The sequence below is a fragment of the Odontesthes bonariensis genome, chromosome 2 (genome assembly GCF_027942865.1).
Source record: "Odontesthes bonariensis isolate fOdoBon6 chromosome 2, fOdoBon6.hap1, whole genome shotgun sequence".
Taxonomy (NCBI): domain Eukaryota; kingdom Metazoa; phylum Chordata; class Actinopteri; order Atheriniformes; family Atherinopsidae; genus Odontesthes; species Odontesthes bonariensis.
In genome coordinates, this window is record NC_134507.1 from 1,471,353 (window position 1) to 1,495,260 (window position 23,908).

Here is a 23,908-nt window from a genome sequence, read left to right on the forward strand (position 1 = left end):
CACAACTGTATCCCCACCCCAAAGAAAAAAATAAATAATAATAATAAAAGGGAACATTCAGAGGAGTCCAAACAGCACAGATACACTATGACCACCACTACACTGGATCATAGACACTCGGGCTTCTTCCAGAACTCTGACAGGATATATACACACCAACATCTGAATTAGCACCAACCATCCTAATCATTCATCATCTGGAGATGGAATGACATGAAGTCCTTTAGCCAAGAGTTAGGGGAGGGAGGATTCTCATCCTTCCAATGAAGTAAAACACGTCTACGAGCTCCCAAAGATGCAAAAGCCGTGCGATTATTTTCCCTGTTGGTGAAGAGTGTGAAACCAAAGATGGAGGTTAAAGGGCTCGGAGGCACTGGCTTGTTTAGAGCTTTTGAAAGAGGAGGACCAATAAGAGCTCGATCTCAGGCAAGAAAAACACACACATGTGTGTGACGAGCTGGTCTGCACGGTATCTTTGAACTTATCTGGACTGTTGCTTGTTTTTAAATTCATTTAAATGATTTTATTTGTTTCTCTTTATATTCTTTTATGTATTTTAATGCTTCTTCCACTCCCTGCTGCAATGCTTTTATTTTATGTAAAGCACTTTGAACTGTTTGTACATGAAATGTGCTATATAAATAAATTTGATTTGATTTCCTCTTCCTCTCAGCAGCAGGTGACTCAGCCAGAGGATGACATCATCTCTGTCAGCACACACACCTGTTTCCTGAACAAAGCCCCCCCCCCCCCTCCTCCTGCCTGCTCCCTGCACTTCCTGGTTCTCTTAAAGGGGCAGCACCACTCTGAAACAACAGGTGAGTCTCCTCTGACATCATCAGTTCTTATTATTATAATATAATTATTTCCAGATGATTCTTCATTCATTTAACAACAGAAATCTGTTTATTTAGTTTGAACCTCAGATATTCAGATCAACAAAGAAAAGCAGCTGAAACCATCACTGATAGTTGAATATATTTCAGAAACCGTCTTTAATGTCAGAATCTCCTTTTTAATCACAGTTTAAAATAAACCAGCGAACACGTGTGGATGATGAGATTTATATGAAAAAATGATCAATATTAAAACAACAGATTCAGACGCTCAGTAAAAACATCTTTAATTTACAGCAAAGCTTCATCAAATGTTCAGTTTCGTCTGAACCTTCAGGATTCAGTTCATGTTTCACCAAATAAATTCAGAAAAACCCGTTTTAACCCTTTAAGGCAAAGTTTAGTCTGCAGCTCCTCCCTGAAGGCCGCCAACACCCACATTTTAACCCGCTCCGGGTCCAGGACTCGGCCCCGGGACTCGGCCCCCGGAACTCGGCCCCAGGACTCGGCCCCCGGACTCGGCCCCGGGACTCGGCCCCCCGGGACTCGGCCCCGGGACTCTGCCCCCCGGGACTCGGCCCCGGGACTCTGCCCCCCCGGACTCGGCCCCGGGACTCGGCCCCCGGAACTCGGCCCCAGGACTCGGCCCCCGGACTCGGCCCCGGGACTCGGCCCCCAGGACTCGGCCCCGGGACTCGGCCCCCGGAACTCGGCCCCAGGACTCGGCCCCGGGACTCGGCCCGGGACTCGGCCCCCGGGACTCGGCCCCCGGACTCGGCCCCGGGACTCGGCCCGGGACTCGGCCCCCGGGACTCGGCCCCCGGGACTCGGCCCCGGGACTCGGCCCCGGGACTCGGGCCCCGGGACTCGGCCCCGGGACTCGGCCCCCGGGACTCGGCCCCCGGGACTCGGACCCCGGGACTCGGGCCCCGGGACTCGGCCCCCGGACTCGGCCCCCGGACTCGGCCCCCGGGACTCGGCCCCCGGACTCGGCCCCCGGGACTCGGCCCCCGGGACTCGGCCCTACTCAAAGCTCTCCAGGATGGGCTCGTGTCCCGTGTCTCTGAGGAAGCGCAGCAGGTCCTCCGGTCCGAGGCCCATGGTGGCGGCGTTGGTCATGGGGTGGAAGTAGACCATCTGATGCCCCCCCTCCACCAGGTCCCGGTCCAGAACAAACTTCACGCTCCGGTCTTTATCGAACAGCAGAGCGAGAGCCGTGGCGCAGCCCTGACCCACCTGGGAGGAGGCGGGAAGAGAGTCAGACAACGAGAAAAAATGACCCGAAAGAGAAGAAGAAACGATGCAAAAATACAGAAAAGCACAAAAACAGAACTGCAAAGAAACAAAGTGAAAACTAAAACAAAGCGTCTCCATGGTAACCGTTCTGCTTTTAGAACCCGTCGCACAACTGCTGCAAATGTTGATGCTGAAGAGTGGAAACTACTTCCTGTTTACCAGCAGTGACACCTGCTGGTCAGAGTGAGAACTGCAGCCAGTCCAATCACAGCTGAGGACACGAGTCATGTGACCAACCCCTTTAATTCTTCCTGGTTCTGAAAGTAGTCGTTTAGATCCCCAACGTGTTGAAAATACCGGCTATTTACAATTTTGTTCCCACGAATTCGGCGCTACTAAAGCTAGCCGCAGTGAGCTAACACACTTCCGGTTATTTTCACAAAATAAAATACCCGTTGCCTTTTATCATAGGGAAAGCCATTACCATACAATTAGTGCTTTTGTTTTGAAAACAGGAAGTGAACCTACCCTCGTTGAAACTGCCGTTTTGACAGGAAATAACGATCTGCGACGTCACGTTACGTTGCATCTTGGGTAGTTTGAGTATGAGTAGTAATCTCATGATGCATTTAGGAGAATCTAGTATGCATCCGGGAACTTACTCTTACTCAAACTAGCATACTAACTCAGAAAGTTAGTAGGAGTAGTATGCGGTTTGGAACACAGCTGTTGTTTCCTGCTCAGACTACTTCTTCTACTGACTTACAACCCTAAAAGCGTAGCCTGTACCGCCCCCTGTGGTGATGTTTATTCACTTCAAACTGTGACAGGAAACGAGTTGGATTTGTGTTTGTTTAATTTAAGCCTGAGCAGAGTTTTTCCAACCTTGAGCTTTTCCAACATGGCTGCCTCGTCTGCAAAGCGCAGGTTGCCGCTGCCGACGCCGAGCTTCTTGGCGAGGTCGTTGAGGTTCACCTGCAGACAGACGGAGAGGGTCGGGGTCGTCTCAGGTATCCAGGTGTGGCGTTTAAACCGGTAAAAGCGGCGCTCACCTGGCGGTCGTGGCGGGCCGACACCAGCCACAGGCTCTTCTTCTTCTTGTCCTTCAGGAAGAGGTTCTTGGTGACGGCGCCGCTCACGTCTTGCAGGTGGGGCATCATCTCCTCCACCGTGAACACCTGCGGGCGGGCGGGGCGGAGGTCACAGTAAGGTCAGATGTCACAGAAAGGTCAGAGGTCACAGTAAGGTCAGAGGTCACAGTAAGGTCAGAGGTCAGCGGGGAACCCGCCCTGCGTGGCGTTCTGCAGGTTCATCACATCTCTGAACTTTTAAACCAGACACTTTTTACCGTTTTTACAAACATGTGTTGTGCCCCTGTAAACATGCGTTGTGCCCCTGTAAACATGCGTTGTGCCTCTGTAAACATGCGTTGTGCCCCTGTAAACATGCGTTGTGCCCCTGTAAACATGCATTGTGCCCCTGTAAACATGCGTTGTGCCTCTGTAAACATGCGTTGTGCCCCTGTAAACATGCATTGTGCCCCTGTAAACATGCGTTGTGCCCCTGTAAACATGCGTTGTGCCCCTGTAAACATGCGCTGTGCCCCTGTAAACATGCGTTGTGCCCCTGTAAACATGCATTGTGCCCCTGTAAACATGCGTTGTGCCCCTGTAAACATGCATTGTGCCCCTGTAAACATGCGTTGTGCCCCTGTAAACATGCGTTGTGCCCCTGTAAACATGCATTGTGCCCCTCTAAACATGCATTGTGCCCCTGTAAACATGCATTGTGCCCCTGTAAACATGCGTTGTGCCCCTGTAAACATGCGCTGTGCCCCTGTAAACATGCGTTGTGCCCCTGTAAACATGCGTTGTGCCCCTGTAAACATGCGTTGTGCCCCTGTAAACATGCATTGTGCCCCTGTAAACATGCGTTGTGCCCCTCTAAACATGCATTGTGCCCCTGTAAACATGCGTTGTGCCCCTGTAAACATGCGCTGTGCCCCTGTAAACATGCGTTGTGCCCCTGTAAACATGCGTTGTGCCCCTGTAAACATGCGTTGTGCCCCTGTAAACATGCGTTGTGCCCCTGTAAACATGCGTTGTGCCCCTGTAAACATGCGTTGTGCCCCTGTAAACATGCATTGTGCCCCTGTAAACATGCGTTGTGCCCCTGTAAACATGCCTTGTGCCCCTGTAAACATGCCTTGTGCCCCTGTAAACATGCGTTGTGCCCCTGTAAACATGCGTTGTGCCCCTGTAAACATGCATTGTGCCCCTCTAAACATGCATTGTGCCCCTGTAAACATGCATTGTGCCCCTGTAAACATGCGTTGTGCCCCTGTAAACATGGGCTGTGCCCCTGTAAACATGCGTTGTGCCCCTGTAAACATGCATTGTGCCCCTGTAAACATGCGTTGTGCCCCTGTAAACATGCGTTGTGCCCCTGTAAACATGCGTTGTGCCCCTGTAAACATGCGTTGTGCCCCTGTAAACATGCGTTGTGCCCCTGTAAACATGCATTGTGCCCCTCTAAACATGCATTGTGCCCCTGTAAACATGCGTTGTGCCCCTGTAAACATGCGTTGTGCCCCTGTAAACATGCATTGTGCCCCTCTAAACATGCATTGTGCCCCTGTAAACATGCGTTGTGCCCCTGTAAACATGCGCTGTGCCCCTGTAAACATGCGTTGTGCCCCTGTAAACATGCGTTGTGCCCCTGTAAACATGCGTTGTGCCCCTGTAAACATGCATTGTGCCCCTGTAAACATGCATTGTGCCCCTGTAAACATGCATTGTGCCCCTGTAAACATGCACGATTTTCATTATTTCAGCCACCTAACCTCCTTCAGCCAATGCTGCACAGGTCTACCAAAGAGTGATGTGAAGAGGTTGTATTCGCAGGCGTTAGGCACTGTGCACGTTCAGCAAATGGACCGTGTGTGATGCGTAGCGCTTGATTTGGAAGTTAAGACACTGCGGCCCGCACGTCTTATTTATCAGCGGATAGTCGCCCAACATGTTGCCAATGGAAACGCAGTCGGCTGTATGAACCACTGCACACTGATGGATTGCCGTCATCGTGGTCATGGACATAAGGAAATTCTTACAGAGTCAGAAGCAACAAGGAGAACTGAGAGTGAAGTGGAGGGAGGTGAGAGGCCGACCTATAGGTCTCTGTAATGTCTTACATCAAATAAACAGCGTCTGGTTACATGGCAGATGGAAAACGGGAGACAATATCCTATTCTGCCTATTAAAGCCTATTTACTAAACTATCTTAGGCAATACAAATGGGTAAAATGTGGGTAGGCTAGTTTAAAAGGCTACTCAATCAGGGGAAAAACTCATCAGACCATATCACGGACTCTTAATTTAGGATTCTGACTTTTTATTTTGCAATATTCCCTCTTGTAGAAGTATTTATTGACTGTGATACAGTAAGATTACAACATGTTCAGTACCTGGACTGAAATATTGTTTTTATTATTTTGTTGCACACTGTGTTCTTTAGTAATATTTCCTCTTGTAAAAGGCGGACTTGATTATGTTTGATGAGCTACAGAAGGAGGAACTAAAAACCTAAATGGCTGAACTCAAAAGTGTTTTTATTTGCTTGGATAGCCTGTAGCTCTGTTAAACCTGTTGAGGTTCATGCACATTTGAATAAATGTTCTTATACATCCAGTACAGGCTCATTTTCTGTATACAGTACACAGTGTTGGGGGGGGGGGGGGGGCGGTTCTGGGGGGCCTGGGCCCCGTACAGCTGTATGCCCAGCACCGCTCCTGGTTTAAACCCAACAGAACAGCTTCATCAAACTGCCTGCTGTGCATGGACTCTGACACGTGGACCTGTGCGCGGACTCGCTGTCCTGTGGCGCCCCCTGCCGGCCGCAGCGGGTCAGTGCGTCAGACCGGTTATAAAAGCTCCAGGAAACTAAACTTTCTGCAACATTTCCACAGATTTTACATTTCAGAGACACAATGAGCCTCACAGCTGATGGGAAAGCTGCTAAATAAACTGCATTAACCGCCGGCTCGGCCAGACTCCTTTTAAAAACGGCTAATTTTTTAACTAAACCAGCTCTGTGCGCGTGTGCACGAGAGCTCGGACGCGCTTTCCCGCAGGTTCAGCGCGTGCTGGACGTGCTGGGAAATTCGGCTCATAGAAAAAAAGTGATGGACCTCGCGCGCACTGTAAAAGAGAACTTCTGTGCGCGCGCACGTGTCCCTTGGAGGCTTCAGGACTCACCGGCGGGTGCTCCACGCAGCTGGTCGGGATGTTTAAGCTCTGCAGATGTTGCTCCAGCTGTGCGCGCAGATCCTCCGACATCTTGACGAAACCAGGAGAGCAACAAGGTGGAGGTGGAGGTGGAGCTCAGGAACAGCTGCAGCCGTAGAAAACTCTCCTTCTTGTTGGTTGGTAAAGCCCCTCAGAGGGGCTGCAGCGCCCTCTGCTGGAGGAGGACCAACAGGTGTATTATTCATGAACGTAGGAGCTATTTGTAAAGTTAGTTTTTGTTTTTTGTTTTAGTTGTAAATCTAATTTGCCAATTATGAGTAACTTTATTTATATGATTAATTTCAGTGCTTCATTTGGATTAGATTTTTTAGTTATTTGTTGAGGATACTTTGGTAATTGGGTCACACTGAAGGCACCTGGAGTCCCAGCATGCACCTGGGTGGGCCAATGTTTTTTTTTACCAGGGAAAAGGAGAGAGCAGCAGGTTTTATTTATATATTTATTTTATATATTTTTGTTTGTTTTATTGCTTTGAAATAAATCATCAGAAAACACAAGAATTCATTTTAGACATTCATCTTCTTTTGCCTGCGTTAAACCACATCCCCCATGGTGCATCAGTGGCCTTTTGATTGGTTTAAGTTTAATTAGTTTTTTATGGACAAATGGTCACTACAATGAAGAAACGAGAGAAAAGATGAACGAATAAAGCACCACTGTCAGCTCAATAGTATCACTCTAACTTCATTGGATGATGTAATGATCCACACCTGGAACGGCTTCATGTTTTAATGTTTCTAACAGCGGAAGTGGAACAAGCTGCCGTTCATCAGCCGGAGGTTCTATCAGTTTCCCAACATCACCTTAGGTGTCGCCTAAAAGCAGCGCAAAGTGGTTTAATGCATACCATTTAAAACAATGGCTCCTTTAGCGGTATTAGAAGACTTTGCAAATGGTGCAATTAGAAGAGAGCGTGTGTTTAGAGACAGAGAGGATTTGCTGGCACATGATGGCGACTCATTAGCCGTTTTGAGGGAAATCCTCCTTGAACTGTGCGCAGAGCTGCGGCCGACGTTGGAGCGCAACACAGCGAGGAGCCATGTGCACACTGGGGTTCCTATAGCAACCAGGGCATTCCACAGGTGATCTGCACACTGGGGTTCCTATAGCAACCGGTTCTCAGGTGGGTCTCTGGTGGGTCTCTGGGGGACTTTTGAACTCCTTTCTGGTCTGAATCTAAATGTTTTCCGGTCTAAATGTAAATGTTTTCCGGTTCCGGACTAAATGTAAATGTCTTCGGCGGATCTCTTTGGGCTTATTTTCATCACATGATTTCTCTCTGATGATTTCTCAGCAGTAGGTCAGCGGATAATCAACCAAATGACTTTCCGTCAGCGCGCTGACCCACAGCCCTACATATCCCATAATAAGCGAGTCCTTATAAACACGATGTGAGCGCTGATCTGTTCCTCCACTGTCAGCTGCTGGATGGGAGTGTTACCGCTGGTTCTTGTGATCCGGCTCTTCATCCTTAAGGTGCATCGCTGAGCAGACGTGAACATAAACCGGATGCTGACTCAGAAACACTTTTCAGACGGGAAGGCGCAGGAATCCTGGGAGAACTTTTCAAACTGAAAGTGACCGTAAGGATCCACAGATTCTTCCTGCCTGCAGGTTAGAGGAAATCACTTTTACTGTCTCTGTTTTACTAAAAAAAAAAAAAAAAAAAGTGCTGATTTGGTCTTTTCGGATCTCAGTTTGGTCTATTTGGAGCTCAGTTTGGTCATTTTGGAGCTCAGATTTGGTCTTTTTGGAGCTCAGTTTGGTCTTTTTAGAGCTCAGTTTGGTCATTTTGGAGCTCAGATTTGGTCTTTTTGGAGCTCAGTTTTGTCATTTTGGAGCTCAGTTTGGTCTTTTTGGAGCTCAGTTTGGTCATTTTGGAGCTCAGTTTGGTCTCTTTGGAGCTACGTTTGGTCTTTTTGGAGCTCTGATTGGTCATTTTGGAGCTAAGTTTGGTCTTTTTGGAGCTCTGATTGGTCATTTTGAAGCTCAATTTAGTCTATTTGGAGCTCAGTTTGGTCTTTTTGGAGCTCAGTTTGGTCATTTTGGAGCTCAGTTTGTCTTTTTTGGAGCTCAGTTTGGTCATTTTGAAGCTCAATTTGGTCTTTTTGGAGCTCAGTTTGGTCTTTTTGGAGCTCAGTTTGGTCTTTTTGGAGCTCAGTTTGGTCTTTTTGGAGCTCAGTTTGGTCATTTTGGAGCTCAGTTTGGTCTTTTTGGAGCTCAGTTTGGTCATTTTGAAGCTCAATTTGGTCTTTTTGGAGCTCAGTTTGGTCTTTTTGGAGCTCAGTTTGGTCTTTTTGGAGCTCAGTTTGGTCTATTTGGAGCTCAGTTTGGTCATTTTGGAGCTCAGTTTGGTCTTTTTGGAGCTCAGTTCGGTCATTTTGGAGCTGAGTTTGGTCTTTTTGGAGCTCAGTTTGGTCTATTTGGAGCTCAGTTTGGTCTATTTGGAACTCAGTTTGGTCATTTTGGAGCTCAGTTTGGTCTTTTTGGAGCTCAGTTCGGTCATTTTGGAGCTCAGTTTGGTCTTTTTGGAGCTCAGTTTGGTCTTTTTGGAGCTGAGTTTGGTCTTTTTGGAGCTGAGTTTGGTCTTTTTGGAGCTCAGTTTGGTCTCTTTGGAGCTCAGTTTGGTCATTTCGGAGCTCAGTTTGGTCTTTTTGGAGCTCAGTTTGGTCTATTTGGAGCTCAGTTTGGTCTATTTGGAGCTCAGTTTGGTCTTTTTGGAGCTCAGTTTGGTCTTTTTGGAGCTCAGTTTGGTCATTTTGGAGCTCAGTTTGGTCTTTTTGGAGCTCAGTTTGGTTATTTAGAGCTCAGTTTGGTCTATTTGGAGCTGAGTTTGGTCTTTTTGGAGCTCAGTTTGGTCTTTTTGGAGCTCAGTTTGGTTATTTAGAGCTCAGTTTGGTCTTTTTGGAGCTCAGTTTGGTCTTTTTGGAGCTCAGTTTGGTCTTTTTGGAGCTCAGTTTGGTCATTTTGGAGCTCAGTTTGGTCATTTTGAAGCTCAATTTGGTCATTTTGGAGCTCAATTTGGTCTTTTTGGAGCTCAGCTTGGTCTTTTTGGAGCTCAGTTTGGTCTATTTGGAGCTCAGTTTGGTCTTTTTGGAGCTCAGCTTGGTCTTTTTGGAGCTCAGTTTGGTCATTTTGGAGCTCAGTTTGGTCATTTTGGAGCTCAGTTTGGTCTTTGTGGAGCTACGTTTGGTCTTTTTGGAGCTGAGTTTGGTCTTTTTGGAGCTCAGTTTGGTCTTTTTGGAGCTCAGTTTGGTCTCTTTGGAGCTCAGTTTGGTCATTTCGGAGCTCAGTTTGGTCTTTTTGGAGCTCAGTTTGGTCTATTTGGAGCTCAGTTTGGTCTATTTGGAGCTCAGTTTGGTCTTTTTGGAGCTCAGTTTGGTAATTTTGGAGCTCAGTTTGGTCTTTTTGGAGCTCAGTTTGGTCATTTTGGAGCTCAGTTTGGTCTTTTTGGAGCTCAGTTTGGTTATTTAGAGCTCAGTTTGGTCATTTTGGAGCTGAGTTTGGTCTTTTTGGAGCTCAGTTTGGTCTTTTTGGAGCTCAGTTTGGTTATTTAGAGCTCAGTTTGGTCTTTTTGGAGCTCAGTTTGGTCTTTTTGGAGCTCAGTTTGGTCTTTTTGGAGCTCAGTTTGGTCATTTTGGAGCTCAGTTTGGTCATTTTGAAGCTCAATTTGGTCATTTTGGAGCTCAATTTGGTCTTTTTGGAGCTCAGCTTGGTCTTTTTGGAGCTCAGTTTGGTCTATTTGGAGCTCAATTTGGTCTTTTTGGAGCTCACTTTGGTCTTTTTGGAGCTCAGTTTGGTCATTTTGGAGCTACGTTTGGTCTTTTTGGAGCTCAGTTTGGTCTTTGTGGAGCTACGTTTGGTCTTTTTGGAGCTCAGTTTGGTCTATTTGGAGCTCAGTTTGGTCATTTTGGAGCTCAGTTTGGTCTTTTTGGAGCTCAGCTTGGTCTTTTTGGAGCTCAGTTTGGTCTATTTGGAGCTCAGTTTGGTCATTTTGGAGCTCAGTTTGGTCTTTTTAGAGCTCAGTTTGGTCATTTTGGAGCTACGTTTGGTCTTTTTGGAGCTCAGTTTGGTCTTTGTGGAGCTACGTTTGGTCTTTTTGGAGCTCTGATTGGTCATTTTGGAGCTACGTTTGGTCTTTTTGGAGCTCTGATTGGTCATTTTGGAGCTAAGTTTGGTCATTTTGGAGCTCAGTTTGGTCATTTTGGAGCTCAATTTGGTCTATTTGGAGCTCAGTTTGGTCTTTTTGGAGCTCAGTTTGGTCTATTTAGAGCTCACTTTTGTCTTTTTGGAGCTCACTTTGGTAATTTTGGAGCTCTGTTTGGTCATTTTGGAGCTCAATTTGATCTTTTTGGAGCTCAGTTTGGTCTTTTTGGAGCTCAGTTTGGTCATTTTGAAGCTCAATTTGATCTTTTTGGAGCTCAGTTTGGTCTTTTTGGAGCTCAGTTTGGTCTTTTTGGAGCTCAGTTTGGTCATTTTGGAGCTCAGTTTGGTCATTTTGAAGCTCAATTTGGTCATTTTGGAGCTCAATTTGGTCTTTTTGGAGCTCAGCTTGGTCTTTTTGGAGCTCAGTTTGGTCTATTTGGAGCTCAGTTTGGTCTATTTGGAACTCAGTTTGGTCATTTTGGAGCTCAGTTTGGTCTTTTTGGAGCTCAGTTTGGTCATTTTGGAGCTCAGTTTGGTCTTTTTGGAGCTCAGTTTGGTCTTTTTGGAGCTGAGTTTGGTCTTTTTGGAGCTCAGTTTGGTCTTTTTGGAGCTCAGTTTGGTCTCTTTGGAGCTCAGTTTGGTCATTTCGGAGCTCAGTTTGGTCTTTTTGGAGCCCAGTTTGGTCTATTTGGAGCTCAGTTTGGTCTATTTGGAGCTCAGTTTGGTCTTTTTGGAGCTCAGTTTGGTCTTTTTGGAGCTCAGTTTGGTCATTTTGGAGCTCAGTTTGGTCTTTTTGGAGCTCAGTTTGGTTATTTAGAGCTCAGTTTGGTCATTTTGGAGCTGAGTTTGGTCTTTTTGGAGCTCAGTTTGGTCTTTTTGGAGCTCAGTTTGGTTATTTAGAGCTCAGTTTGGTCTTTTTGGAGCTCAGTTTGGTCTTTTTGGAGCTCAGTTTGGTCTTTTTGGAGCTCAGTTTGGTCATTTTGGAGCTCAGTTTGGTCATTTTGAAGCTCAATTTGGTCATTTTGGAGCTCAATTTGGTCTTTTTGGAGCTCAGCTTGGTCTTTTTGGAGCTCAGTTTGGTCTATTTGGAGCTCAATTTGGTCTTTTTGGAGCTCACTTTGGTCTTTTTGGAGCTCAGTTTGGTCATTTTGGAGCTACGTTTGGTCTTTTTGGAGCTCAGTTTGGTCTTTGTGGAGCTACGTTTGGTCTTTTTGGAGCTCAGTTTGGTCTTTTTGGAGCTCAGTTTGGTCATTTTGGAGCTCAGTTTGGTCTTTTTGGAGCTCAGCTTGGTCTTTTTGGAGCTCAGTTTGGTCTATTTGGAGCTCAGTTTGGTCATTTTGGAGCTCAGTTTGGTCTTTTTGGAGCTGAGTTTGGTCTTTTTGGAGCTGAGTTTGGTCTTTTTGGAGCTCAGTTTGGTCTTTTTGGAGATCAGTTTGGTCTCTTTGGAGCTCAGTTTGGTCATTTCGGAGCTCAGTTTGGTCTTTTTGGAGCTCAGTTTGGTCTATTTGGAGCTCAGTTTGGTCTATTTGGAGCTCAGTTTGGTCTTTTTGGAGCTCAGTTTGGTAATTTTGGAGCTCAGTTTGGTCTTTTTGGAGCTCAGTTTGGTCATTTTGGAGCTCAGTTTGGTCTTTTTGGAGCTCAGTTTGGTTATTTAGAGCTCAGTTTGGTCATTTTGGAGCTGAGTTTGGTCTTTTTGGAGCTCAGTTTGGTCTTTTTGGAGCTCAGTTTGGTTATTTAGAGCTCAGTTTGGTCTTTTTGGAGCTCAGTTTGGTCTTTTTGGAGCTCAGTTTGGTCTTTTTGGAGCTCAGTTTGGTCATTTTGGAGCTCAGTTTGGTCATTTTGAAGCTCAATTTGGTCATTTTGGAGCTCAATTTGGTCTTTTTGGAGCTCAGTTTGGTCTTTTTGGAGCTCAGTTTGGTCTATTTGGAGCTCAATTTGGTCTTTTTGGAGCTCACTTTGGTCTTTTTGGAGCTCAGTTTGGTCATTTTGGAGCTACGTTTGGTCTTTTTGGAGCTCAGTTTGGTCTTTGTGGAGCTACGTTTGGTCTTTTTGGAGCTCAGTTTGGTCTATTTGGAGCTCAGTTTGGTCATTTTGGAGCTCAGTTTGGTCTTTTTGGAGCTCAGCTTGGTCTTTTTGGAGCTCAGTTTGGTCTATTTGGAGCTCAGTTTGGTCATTTTGGAGCTCAGTTTGGTCTTTTTAGAGCTCAGTTTGGTCATTTTGGAGCTACGTTTGGTCTTTTTGGAGCTCAGTTTGGTCTTTGTGGAGCTACGTTTGGTCTTTTTGGAGCTCTGATTGGTCATTTTGGAGCTACGTTTGGTCTTTTTGGAGCTCTGATTGGTCATTTTGGAGCTAAGTTTGGTCATTTTGGAGCTCAGTTTGGTCATTTTGGAGCTCAATTTGGTCTATTTGGAGCTCAGTTTGGTCTTTTTGGAGCTCAGTTTGGTCTATTTAGAGCTCACTTTTGTCTTTTTGGAGCTCACTTTGGTAATTTTGGAGCTCTGTTTGGTCATTTTGGAGCTCAATTTGATCTTTTTGGAGCTCAGTTTGGTCTTTTTGGAGCTCAGTTTGGTCATTTTGAAGCTCAATTTGATCTTTTTGGAGCTCAGTTTGGTCTTTTTGGAGCTCAGTTTGGTCTTTTTGGAGCTCAGTTTGGTCATTTTGGAGCTCAGTTTGGTCATTTTGAAGCTCAATTTGGTCATTTTGGAGCTCAATTTGGTCTTTTTGGAGCTCAGCTTGGTCTTTTTGGAGCTCAGTTTGGTCTATTTGGAGCTCAATTTGGTCTTTTTGGAGCTCACTTTGGTCTTTTTGGAGCTCAGCTTGGTCTTTTTGGAGCTCAGTTTGGTCTATTTGGAGCTCAGTTTGGTCATTTTGGAGCTCAGTTTGGTCTTTTTGGAGCTCAGTTTGGTCATTTTGGAGCTACGTTTGGTCTTTTTGGAGCTCAGTTTGGTCTTTGTGGAGCTACGTTTGGTCTTTTTGGAGCTCTGATTGGTCATTTTGGAGCTACGTTTGGTCTTTTTGGAGCTCTGATTGGTCATTTTGGAGCTAAGTTTGGTCATTTTGGAGCTCAGTTTGGTCATTTTGGAGCTCAATTTGGTCTATTTGGAGCTCAGTTTGGTCTTTTTGGAGCTCAGTTTGGTCTATTTAGAGCTCACTTTTGTCTTTTTGGAGCTCACTTTGGTAATTTTGGAGCTCTGTTTGGTCATTTTGGAGCTCAATTTGATCTTTTTGGAGCTCAGTTTGGTCTTTTTGGAGCTCAGTTTGGTCATTTTGAAGCTCAATTTGATCTTTTTGGAGCTCAGTTTGGTCTTTTTGGAGCTCAGTTTGGTCATTTTGGAGCTCAATTTGATCTTTTTGGAGCTCAGTTTGGTCTTTTTGGAGCTCAGTTTGGTCATTTTGAAGCTCAATTTGATCTTTTTGGAGCTCAGTTTGGTCTTTTTTGAGCTCAGTTTGGTCTATTTAGAGCTCACTTTTGTCTTTTTGGAGCTCACTTTGGTAATTTTGGAGCTCTGTTTGGTCATTTTGGAGCTCTGTTTGTCTTTTTGGAGCTCAGTTTGGTCATTTTGAAGCTCAATTTGATCTTTTTGGAGCTCAGTTTGGTCATTTTGGAGCTCAGCTTGGTCTTTTTGGAGCTCACTTTGGTCTTTTTGGAGCTCAGTTTGGTCTTTTTGGAGCTCAGTTTGGTCTTTTTGGAGCTCACTTTGGTCATTTTGGAGCTAACTTTGGTCATTTTGGAGCTGAGTTTGGTCATTTTGGAGCTGAGTTTGGTCATTTTGGAGCTCAGTTTGGTCATTTTGGAGCTCAGCTTGGTCTTTTTGGAGCTCACTTTGGTCTTTTTGGAGCTCAGTTTGGTCTATTTGGAGCTCAATTTGGTCTTTTTGGAGCTCACTTTGGTCTTTTTGGAGCTCAGTTTGGTCATTTTGAAGCTCAATTTGGTCATTTTGGAGCTCAGTTTGGTCATTTTGGAGCTCAGATTTGGTCTATTTGGAGCTCAGTTTGGTCTTTTTGGAGCTCAATTTGGTCTTTTTGGAGCTCACTTTGGTCTTTTTGGAGCTCAGTTTGGTCATTTTGGAGCTCAGATTTGGTCATTTTGGAGCTCAGTTTGGTCATTTTGGAGCTCTGTTTGGTCTTTTTGGAGCTCTGTTTGGTCTTTTTGGAGCTCAGTTTGGTCATTTTGGAGCTCAGATTTGGTCATTTTGGAGCTCTGTTTGGTCTTTTTGGAGCTCTGTTTGGTCTTTTTGGAGCTCAGTTTGGTCATTTTGGAGCTCAGATTTGGTCTATTTGGAGCTCAGTTTGGTCTATTTGGAGCTCAGTTTGGTCTTTTTGGAGCTCAGTTTGGTCATTTTTTAGCTCAGTTTGGTCTTTTTGGAGCTCAGTTTGGTCTATTTGGAGCTCAGTTTGGTCTATTTGGAGCTCTGTTTGGTCTTTTTGGAGCTCAGTTTGGTCTTTTTTGAGCTCAGTTTGGTCTTTTCTCTCAGCATGTTATTTTCATCATTCTGCACCTCTGATTCTGTCATTTGGAGCCACTTTGTGTCTCAGATTTGATGGTTTTTCACCTCATCTTCTGTGTTTTTTTTACTTCTTTCTCTGAGTTAAACTTTTATTTCTTTCTAATTTTCTCATTTTAGTCTTTAAATGTAAATCTTGTTTTTGCTTAAAAAATGTAAATCTAAATGTAAGAAAGGAACAAAAGTGAATGAGCAAAGACTCCACTTCACAGATTATTCTGTCCATTACTTGATGAAATTCTCCCATTATTAACTCAACACGAACAGAAACAACAGCGCAAACACACAGATCTAATTCAAAGATTATTACATGTGTTCAAGGACAAAGACTGACGTGTTGTTTCCACGTTGTTGTGATGCTTGTTGAACTGCATAAATGCTTCTTTTTCTGTTAATAAAAACGCTTTAAATCTTTTAATTTGCTGATATCGCAGCTTTTTTTGTTTTACTTCTGTTCTGTGTGCGTGTGCACGAGTGTATAAATGTTGGTATTTGTTCACACTTTGTTCAAACAGAAAAAATCATATGTTTGACATTAGAAACAATAAGAAGCCTCGATCTGTGATCCGAACAGCTTATATGTCCCATTTAAAGTCCCAGAGAAGACTCATCTTCAGCTCTGATGAACTCATCTCAGAACATCCGAACTCACTGTGGAATAACCAGAAGTCTTTGCCTAAATAAGACTAAATATTCACAGAATTATTTAAAAATAATCCACTCCTCTGTTACATATACACAGATTAATGAATGTTCCATTAACTGTATCTATCATTTTTAATATAACAGAACATACAGTATATTTTCACTACTGTTGCTTGTAAATAAGAGTTCATTCTTTATTCACTTTGTTTTTTTTCATTATTTGCACATCGTTATTGACCTTTGACCTTTGACAGAGAGCTAAACTGAGGTACGTGCGCACAGACCTGGCCAATGAAGCTGATGTGCAGATGTACAGGGACACCTCACCTCCGTGGTTCTTTACATTCGCTTTCTGTTCACATCAATAAATATATCATTTATGAGTACAAAGCCGAACAAAGAATCTTGTATGTGAAAAGTCCTCGCCCAGAATACAGCGTTCTGAAGTAGCCTTTATTGAGTGAGCTACGTGCTGTTGCCGTGGAAACTCGTTAAATTACTGAGGACACGCATCTGACAGCAGTGATGAAAAATGAGTTTTGATTAAATTGCCCACATGGATGTGTTTGATTTAAACTTAAACTCAAATTTATCACCAAAGCAGTTACTTGTTGTTTGCTGTCACATGAGTCGTTTTTAATGACAAAGAAATGAACACAAAGTACTATATTAAGAAGCAAACTAACCACAGGGACACATAACAGGTAGATAAAACAACAAATGGTGCACACAAAAATGAAAAACAAAACAAAACAGAGACACTAAATTACAGAAAAGGGAAAATGACACAAAAGAAACACAAAATACCTGCAAAAACACACAAATTTACCACAAACCGACAACAATAAGGAGATTAAACAACAGAGAATCCTTTTCTCCAATTCGGACTCAATGGGTCGCTTTTTCCAGCAGCTGCTGTATGATTGAGTTGAAGCATATGCGCCCCCTAGTGGACCAGAGAGCGGCTGCATGTGAGGTTTCAAAATGGCGTTCATAAAGATGCCAGTCGCCATGTAAAAAGAATGTATTTTACAGAACTAACCAGGAAAGAAACATTGTTAAAAGTTGTTTTTTTTTTGGAGCTCAGTTTGGTCTTTTTGGAGCTCAGTTTGGTCTTTTTGGAGCTCAGTTTGGTCATTTTGGAGCTCAGTTTGGTCTTTTTGGAGCTCAGTTTGGTCATTTTGGAGCTCAGTTTGGTCTATTTGGAGCTCAGTTTGATCATTTCTGGAGCTCAGTTTGGTCTATTTGGAGCTCAGTTTGGTCATTTTGGAGCTCAGTTTGGTCAATTTGGAGCTTACTTTGGTCTTTTTAGAGCTCAGTTTGGTCATTTTAGAGCTCAGTTTGGTCTTTTTAGAGCTCAGTATGGTCTATTTGGAGCTTAGTTTGGTCTTTTTGGAGCTCAGTTTGATCTTTTTGGAGCTCAGTTTGGTCTTTTTGGAGCTCAGTTTGGTCAGTTTGGAGCTCAGTTTGGTCTATTTGGAGCTCAGTTTGGTCTATTTGGAGCTCAGTTTGGTCATTTCTGGAGCTCAGTTTGGTCTATTTGGAGCTCAGTTTGGTCTTTTTAGAGCTCAGTTTGGTCTATTTGGAGCTTAGTTTGGTCATTTTGGAGCTCAGTTTGGTCTTTTTGGAGCTCAGTTTGGTCATTTTGGAGCTCAGTTTGGTCTATTTGGAGCTCAGTTTGATCATTTCTGGAGCTCAGTTTGGTCTATTTGGAGCTCAGTTTGATCATTTCTGGAGCTCAGTTTGGTCTATTTGGAGCTCAGTTTGGTCTTTTTAGAGCTCAGTTTGGTCATTTTAGAGCTCAGTTTGGTCTTTTTAGAGCTCAGTTTGGTCTATTTGGAGCTTAGTTTGGTCTTTTTGGAGCTCAGTTTGATCTTTTTGGAGCTCAGTTTGGTCTTTTTGGAGCTCAGTTTGGTCAGTTTGGAGCTCAGTTTGGTCTATTTGGAGCTCAGTTTGGTCTATTTGGAGCTCAGTTTGGTCATTTTGGAGCTGAGTTTGGTCATTTTGGAGCTGAGTTTGGTCTTTTTGGAGCTCAGTTTAGTCATTTTGGAGCTCAGATTTGGTCTTTTTGGAGCTCATTTTGGTCTTTTTGGAGCTCAGTTTGGTCATTTTGGAGCTCAGTTTGGTCATTTTGGAGCTCAGTTTGGTCATTTTGGAGTTCAGTTTGATCATTTCTGGAGCTCAGTTTGGTCTTTTTGGAGCTCATTTTGGTCTTTTTGGAGCTCAGTTTGGTCATTTTGGAGCTCAGTTTGGTCATTTTGGAGCTCAGTTTGGTCATTTTGGAGTTCAGTTTGATCATTTCTGGAGCTCAGTTTGGTCTTTTTGGAGCTCAGTTTGGTCATTTTGGAGCTCAGTTTGATCATTTCTGGAGCTCAGTTTGGTCTATTTGGAGCTCAGTTTGGTCATTTTGGAGCTGAGTTTGGTCTTTTTGGAGCTCAGTTTGATCATTTTGGAGCTCAGTTTGGTCTTTTTGGAGTTCAGTTTGGTCTTTTTGGAGCTCAGTTTGGTCTATTTGGAGCTTAGTTTGGTCTTTTTGGAGCTCAGTTTGATCATTTCTGGAGCTCAGTTTGGTCTTTTTGGAGCTCAGTTTGGTCATTTTGGAGCTCAGTTTGGTCATTTTGGAACTCAGTTTGGTCATTTTGGAGTTCAGTTTGGTCTTTTTGGAGCTCAGTTTGGTCCATTTGGAGCTCAGTTTGGTCTTTTTGGAGTTCAGTTTGGTCTTTTTGGAGCTCAGTTTGGTCTATTTGGAGCTCAGTTTGGTCATTTCTTGAGCTCAGTTTGGTCTTTTTGGAGCTGAGTTTGGTCTTTTTGGAGCTCAGTTTGGTCATTTTGGAGCTCAGTTTGGTCTATTTGGAGCTAAGTTTGGTCATTTTGGAGCTCAGTTTGGTCATTTTGGAGCTCAGTTTGGTCTATTTCGAGCTCAGTTTGGTCTATTTCGAGCTCAGTTTGGTCTATTTGGAGCTCAGTTTGGTCTTTTTGGAGCTCAGTTTGATCATTTCTGGAGCTCAGTTTGGTCATTTTGGAGCTCAGATTTGGTCTATTTCGAGCTCAGATTTGGTCTATTTGGAGCTCAGTTTGATAATTTCTGGAGCTCAGTTTGGTCTTTTTGGAGCTCAGTTTGGTCCATTTGGAGCTCTGTTTGGTCTTTTTGGAGCTCAGTTTGGTCCATTTGGAGCTCAGTTTGGTCTTTTTGGAGCTCAGTTTGGTCTATTTGGAGCTCAGTATGGTCTTTTTGGAGCTCAGTTCGGTCATTTTGGAGCTCAGTTTGGTCTATTTTGAGCTCAGTTTGGTCATTTTGGAGCTCAGTTTGGTCTATTTGGAGCTCAGATTTGGTCTATTTGGAGCTCAGTTTGGTCTTTTTGGAGCTCAGTTTGGTCCATTTGGAGCTCAGTTTGGTCTTTTTGGAGCTGAGTTTGGTCCATTTGGAGCTCTGTTTGGTCTTTTTGGAGCTCAGTTTGGTCTATTTGGAGCTCAGTATGGTCTTTTTGGAGCTCAGTTTGGTCATTTTGGAGCTCAGTTTGGTCTATTTTGAGCTCAGTTTGATCATTTTGGAGCTCAGTTTGGTCATTGTGGCGCTCAGTTTGGTCTTTTTGGAGCTCAGTTTGGTCTATTTGGAGCTCACTTTGGTCTTTTTGGAGCTCAGTTTGGTCATTTTGGAGCTGAGTTTGGTCATTTTGGAACTCAGTTTGGTCATTTCGGAGTTCAGTTTGGTCTTTTTGGAGCTCAGTTTGGTCCATTTGGAGCTCAGTTTGGTCTTTTTGGAGTTCAGTTTGGTCTTTTTGGAGCTCAGTTTGGTCTATTTGGAGCTCACTTTGGTCATTTCTTGAGCTCAGTTTGGTCTTTTTGGAGCTGAGTTTGGTCTTTTTGGAGCTCAGTTTGGTCATTTTGGAGCTCAGTTTGGTCTATTTGGAGCTAAGTTTGATCATTTCTTGAGCTCAGTTTGGTCTTTTTGGAGCTCAGTTTGGTCTTTTTGGAGCTCAGTTTGGTCATTTTGGAGCTGAGTTTGGTCTTTTTGGAGCTCAGTTTGGTCATTTTGGAGCTCAGTTTGGTCTTTTTGGAGCTCAGTTTGGTCATTTTGGAGCTCAGTTTGGTCATTTTGGAGCTCAGTTTGGTCTATTTCGAGCTCAGTTTGGTCTATTTCGAGCTCAGTTTGGTCTATTTGGAGCTCAGTTTGGTCTTTTTGGAGCTCAGTATGATCATTTCTGGAGCTCAGTTTGGTCATTTTGGAGCTCAGATTTGGTCTATTTCGAGCTCAGATTTGGTCTATTTGGAGCTCAGTTTGATAATTTCTGGAGCTCAGTTTGGTCTTTTTGGAGCTCAGTTTGGTCCATTTGGAGCTCTGTTTGGTCTTTTTGGAGCTCAGTTTGGTCCATTTGGAGCTCAGTTTGGTCTTTTTGGAGCTCAGTTTGGTCATTTTGGAGCTCAGTTTGATCATTTCTGGAGCTCAGTTTGGTCTATTTGGAGCTCAGTTTGGTCATTTTGGAGCTGAGTTTGGTCTTTTTGGAGCTCAGTTTGATCATTTTGGAGCTCAGTTTGGTCTTTTTGGAGTTCAGTTTGGTCTTTTTGGAGCTCAGTTTGGTCTATTTGGAGCTTAGTTTGGTCTTTTTGGAGCTCAGTTTGATCATTTCTGGAGCTCAGTTTGGTCTTTTTGGAGCTCAGTTTGGTCATTTTGGAGCTCAGTTTGGTCATTTTGGAACTCAGTTTGGTCATTTTGGAGTTCAGTTTGGTCTTTTTGGAGCTCAGTTTGGTCCATTTGGAGCTCAGTTTGGTCTTTTTGGAGTTCAGTTTGGTCTTTTTGGAGCTCAGTTTGGTCTATTTGGAGCTCAGTTTGGTCATTTCTTGAGCTCAGTTTGGTCTTTTTGGAGCTGAGTTTGGTCTTTTTGGAGCTCAGTTTGGTCATTTTGGAGCTCAGTTTGGTCTATTTGGAGCTAAGTTTGGTCATTTTGGAGCTCAGTTTGGTCATTTTGGAGCTCAGTTTGGTCTATTTCGAGCTCAGTTTGGTCTATTTCGAGCTCAGTTTGGTCTATTTGGAGCTCAGTTTGGTCTTTTTGGAGCTCAGTTTGATCATTTCTGGAGCTCAGTTTGGTCATTTTGGAGCTCAGATTTGGTCTATTTCGAGCTCAGATTTGGTCTATTTGGAGCTCAGTTTGATAATTTCTGGAGCTCAGTTTGGTCTTTTTGGAGCTCAGTTTGGTCCATTTGGAGCTCTGTTTGGTCTTTTTGGAGCTCAGTTTGGTCCATTTGGAGCTCAGTTTGGTCTTTTTGGAGCTCAGTTTGGTCTATTTGGAGCTCAGTATGGTCTTTTTGGAGCTCAGTTCGGTCATTTTGGAGCTCAGTTTGGTCTATTTTGAGCTCAGTTTGGTCATTTTGGAGCTCAGTTTGGTCTATTTGGAGCTCAGATTTGGTCTATTTGGAGCTCAGTTTGGTCTTTTTGGAGCTCAGTTTGGTCCATTTGGAGCTCAGTTTGGTCTTTTTGGAGCTGAGTTTGGTCCATTTGGAGCTCTGTTTGGTCTTTTTGGAGCTCAGTTTGGTCTATTTGGAGCTCAGTATGGTCTTTTTGGAGCTCAGTTTGGTCATTTTGGAGCTCAGTTTGGTCTATTTTGAGCTCAGTTTGATCATTTTGGAGCTCAGTTTGGTCATTGTGGCGCTCAGTTTGGTCTTTTTGGAGCTCAGTTTGGTCTATTTGGAGCTCACTTTGGTCTTTTTGGAGCTCAGTTTGGTCATTTTGGAGCTGAGTTTGGTCATTTTGGAACTCAGTTTGGTCATTTCGGAGTTCAGTTTGGTCTTTTTGGAGCTCAGTTTGGTCCATTTGGAGCTCAGTTTGGTCTTTTTGGAGTTCAGTTTGGTCTTTTTGGAGCTCAGTTTGGTCTATTTGGAGCTCACTTTGGTCATTTCTTGAGCTCAGTTTGGTCTTTTTGGAGCTGAGTTTGGTCTTTTTGGAGCTCAGTTTGGTCATTTTGGAGCTCAGTTTGGTCTATTTGGAGCTAAGTTTGATCATTTCTTGAGCTCAGTTTGGTCTTTTTGGAGCTCAGTTTGGTCTTTTTGGAGCTCAGTTTGGTCATTTTGGAGCTGAGTTTGGTCTTTTTGGAGCTCAGTTTGGTCATTTTGGAGCTCAGTTTGGTCTTTTTGGAGCTCAGTTTGGTCATTTTGGAGCTCAGTTTGGTCATTTTGGAGCTCAGTTTGGTCTATTTCGAGCTCAGTTTGGTCTATTTCGAGCTCAGTTTGGTCTATTTGGAGCTCAGTTTGGTCTTTTTGGAGCTCAGTATGATCATTTCTGGAGCTCAGTTTGGTCATTTTGGAGCTCAGATTTGGTCTATTTCGAGCTCAGATTTGGTCTATTTGGAGCTCAGTTTGATAATTTCTGGAGCTCAGTTTGGTCTTTTTGGAGCTCAGTTTGGTCCATTTGGAGCTCTGTTTGGTCTTTTTGGAGCTCAGTTTGGTCCATTTGGAGCTCAGTTTGGTCTTTTTGGAGCTCAGTTTGGTCTATTTGGAGCTCAGTATGGTCTTTTTGGAGCTCAGTTCGGTCATTTTGGAGCTCAGTTTGGTCTATTTTGAGCTCAGTTTGGTCATTTTGGAGCTCAGTTTGGTCTATTTGGAGCTCAGATTTGGTCTATTTGGAGCTCAGTTTGGTCTTTTTGGAGCTCAGTTTGGTCCATTTGGAGCTCAGTTTGGTCTTTTTGGAGCTCAGTTTGGTCCATTTGGAGCTCTGTTTGGTCTTTTTGGAGCTCAGTTTGGTCTATTTGGAGCTCAGTATGGTCTTTTTGGAGCTCAGTTTGGTCATTTTGGAGCTCAGTTTGGTCTATTTTGAGCTCAGTTTGATCATTTTGGAGCTCAGTTTGGTCATTGTGGCGCTCAGTTTGGTCTTTTTGGAGCTCAGTTTGGTCTATTTGGAGCTCACTTTGGTCTTTTTGGAGCTCAGTTTGGTCATTTTGGAGCTGAGTTTGGTCTATTTGGAGCTCAGTGTGATCATTTTTGGAGCTCAGTTTGGTCTTTTTGGAGCTCAGTTTGGTCCATTTGGAGCTCTGTTTGGTCTTTTTGGAGCTCAGTTTGGTCCATTTGGAGCTCAGTTTGGTCTTTTTGGAGCTCAGTTTGGTCTATTTGGAGCTCAGTATGGTCTTTTTGGAGCTCAGTTCGGTCATTTTGGAGCTCAGTTTGGTCTATTTTGAGCTCAGTTTGGTCATTTTGGAGCTCAGTTTGGTCTATTTGGAGCTCAGATTTGGTCTATTTGGAGCTCAGTTTGGTCTTTTTGGAGCTCAGTTTGGTCCATTTGGAGCTCAGTTTGGTCTTTTTGGAGCTCAGTTTGGTCCATTTGGAGCTCTGTTTGGTCTTTTTGGAGCTCAGTTTGGTCTATTTGGAGCTCAGTATGGTCTTTTTGGAGCTCAGTTTGGTCATTTTGGAGCTCAGTTTGGTCTATTTTGAGCTCAGTTTGATCATTTTGGAGCTCAGTTTGGTCATTGTGGCGCTCAGTTTGGTCTTTTTGGAGCTCAGTTTGGTCTATTTGGAGCTCACTTTGGTCTTTTTGGAGCTCAGTTTGGTCATTTTGGAGCTGAGTTTGGTCTATTTGGAGCTCAGTGTGATCATTTTTGGAGCTCAGTTTGGTCTATTTGGAGGTCAGTTTGGTCTATTTGGAGCTCAGTTTGGTCTATTTGGAACTCAGATTGGTCATTTTGGAGCTCAGTTTGGTCATTTTGGAGCTCAGTTTGGTCATTTCTCTCAGCATGTTATTTTCATCATTCTGCACTTCTGATTCTTTCATTTGGAGCCACTTTGTGTCTCACATTTGGTAGTTTTTCACCTCATCTTCTGTGTTTTTTTTTACTCCTTTCTCTGAGTTAAACTTTCATTTATTTCTGAATTTCTTATTTTAGTTTAAATGTAAATCTTGTTTTTGCTTAAAAAATGTAAATCTAATTGTAAGAAATGGATGTGAGGTTTCAAAATGGCGTCCATAAAGATGCGGGTCGCCACGTAAAAAGAATGTATTTTACAGAACTAATAAAACTTGGTACTAAACCTGCGTCCCACAGATGAAAAAGCATGAATGATTCTACTGTGCATGGCCTGATATCCACCCCGCTCCCTCCTGATGAGGAGTTTGTAACACTTGAATACATCCGCTGGCTGCAGAGAACAACATGGCTCTATGCAAGGACAAGCCAAGAAGGCTTGTTGAAGGACAACAGACACAAAACAAACCAAATGATCTCAGAGAGAAACACATCAGGCCCAGAAAAGA

General features: G+C 43.8%; 1 protein-coding gene across 1 annotated transcript; it reads right to left on the reverse strand.

Moving 5' to 3' along the window:
• Positions 1 to 1,595: 1,595 nt before the first annotated feature.
• prorsd1 (prolyl-tRNA synthetase domain containing 1) lies at positions 1,596 to 6,456 on the reverse strand. Its single transcript, XM_075483396.1, has 4 exons — positions 6,326 to 6,456; positions 3,125 to 3,250; positions 2,958 to 3,047; positions 1,596 to 2,072 (listed from the first exon to the last, which is right to left on the reverse strand). Exons 1-4 carry the CDS (start codon positions 6,404 to 6,406, stop codon positions 1,860 to 1,862), a joined length of 510 nt encoding a protein of 169 aa, XP_075339511.1. The 5' UTR covers positions 6,407 to 6,456; the 3' UTR covers positions 1,596 to 1,859.
• Positions 6,457 to 23,908: the final 17,452 nt, after the last annotated feature.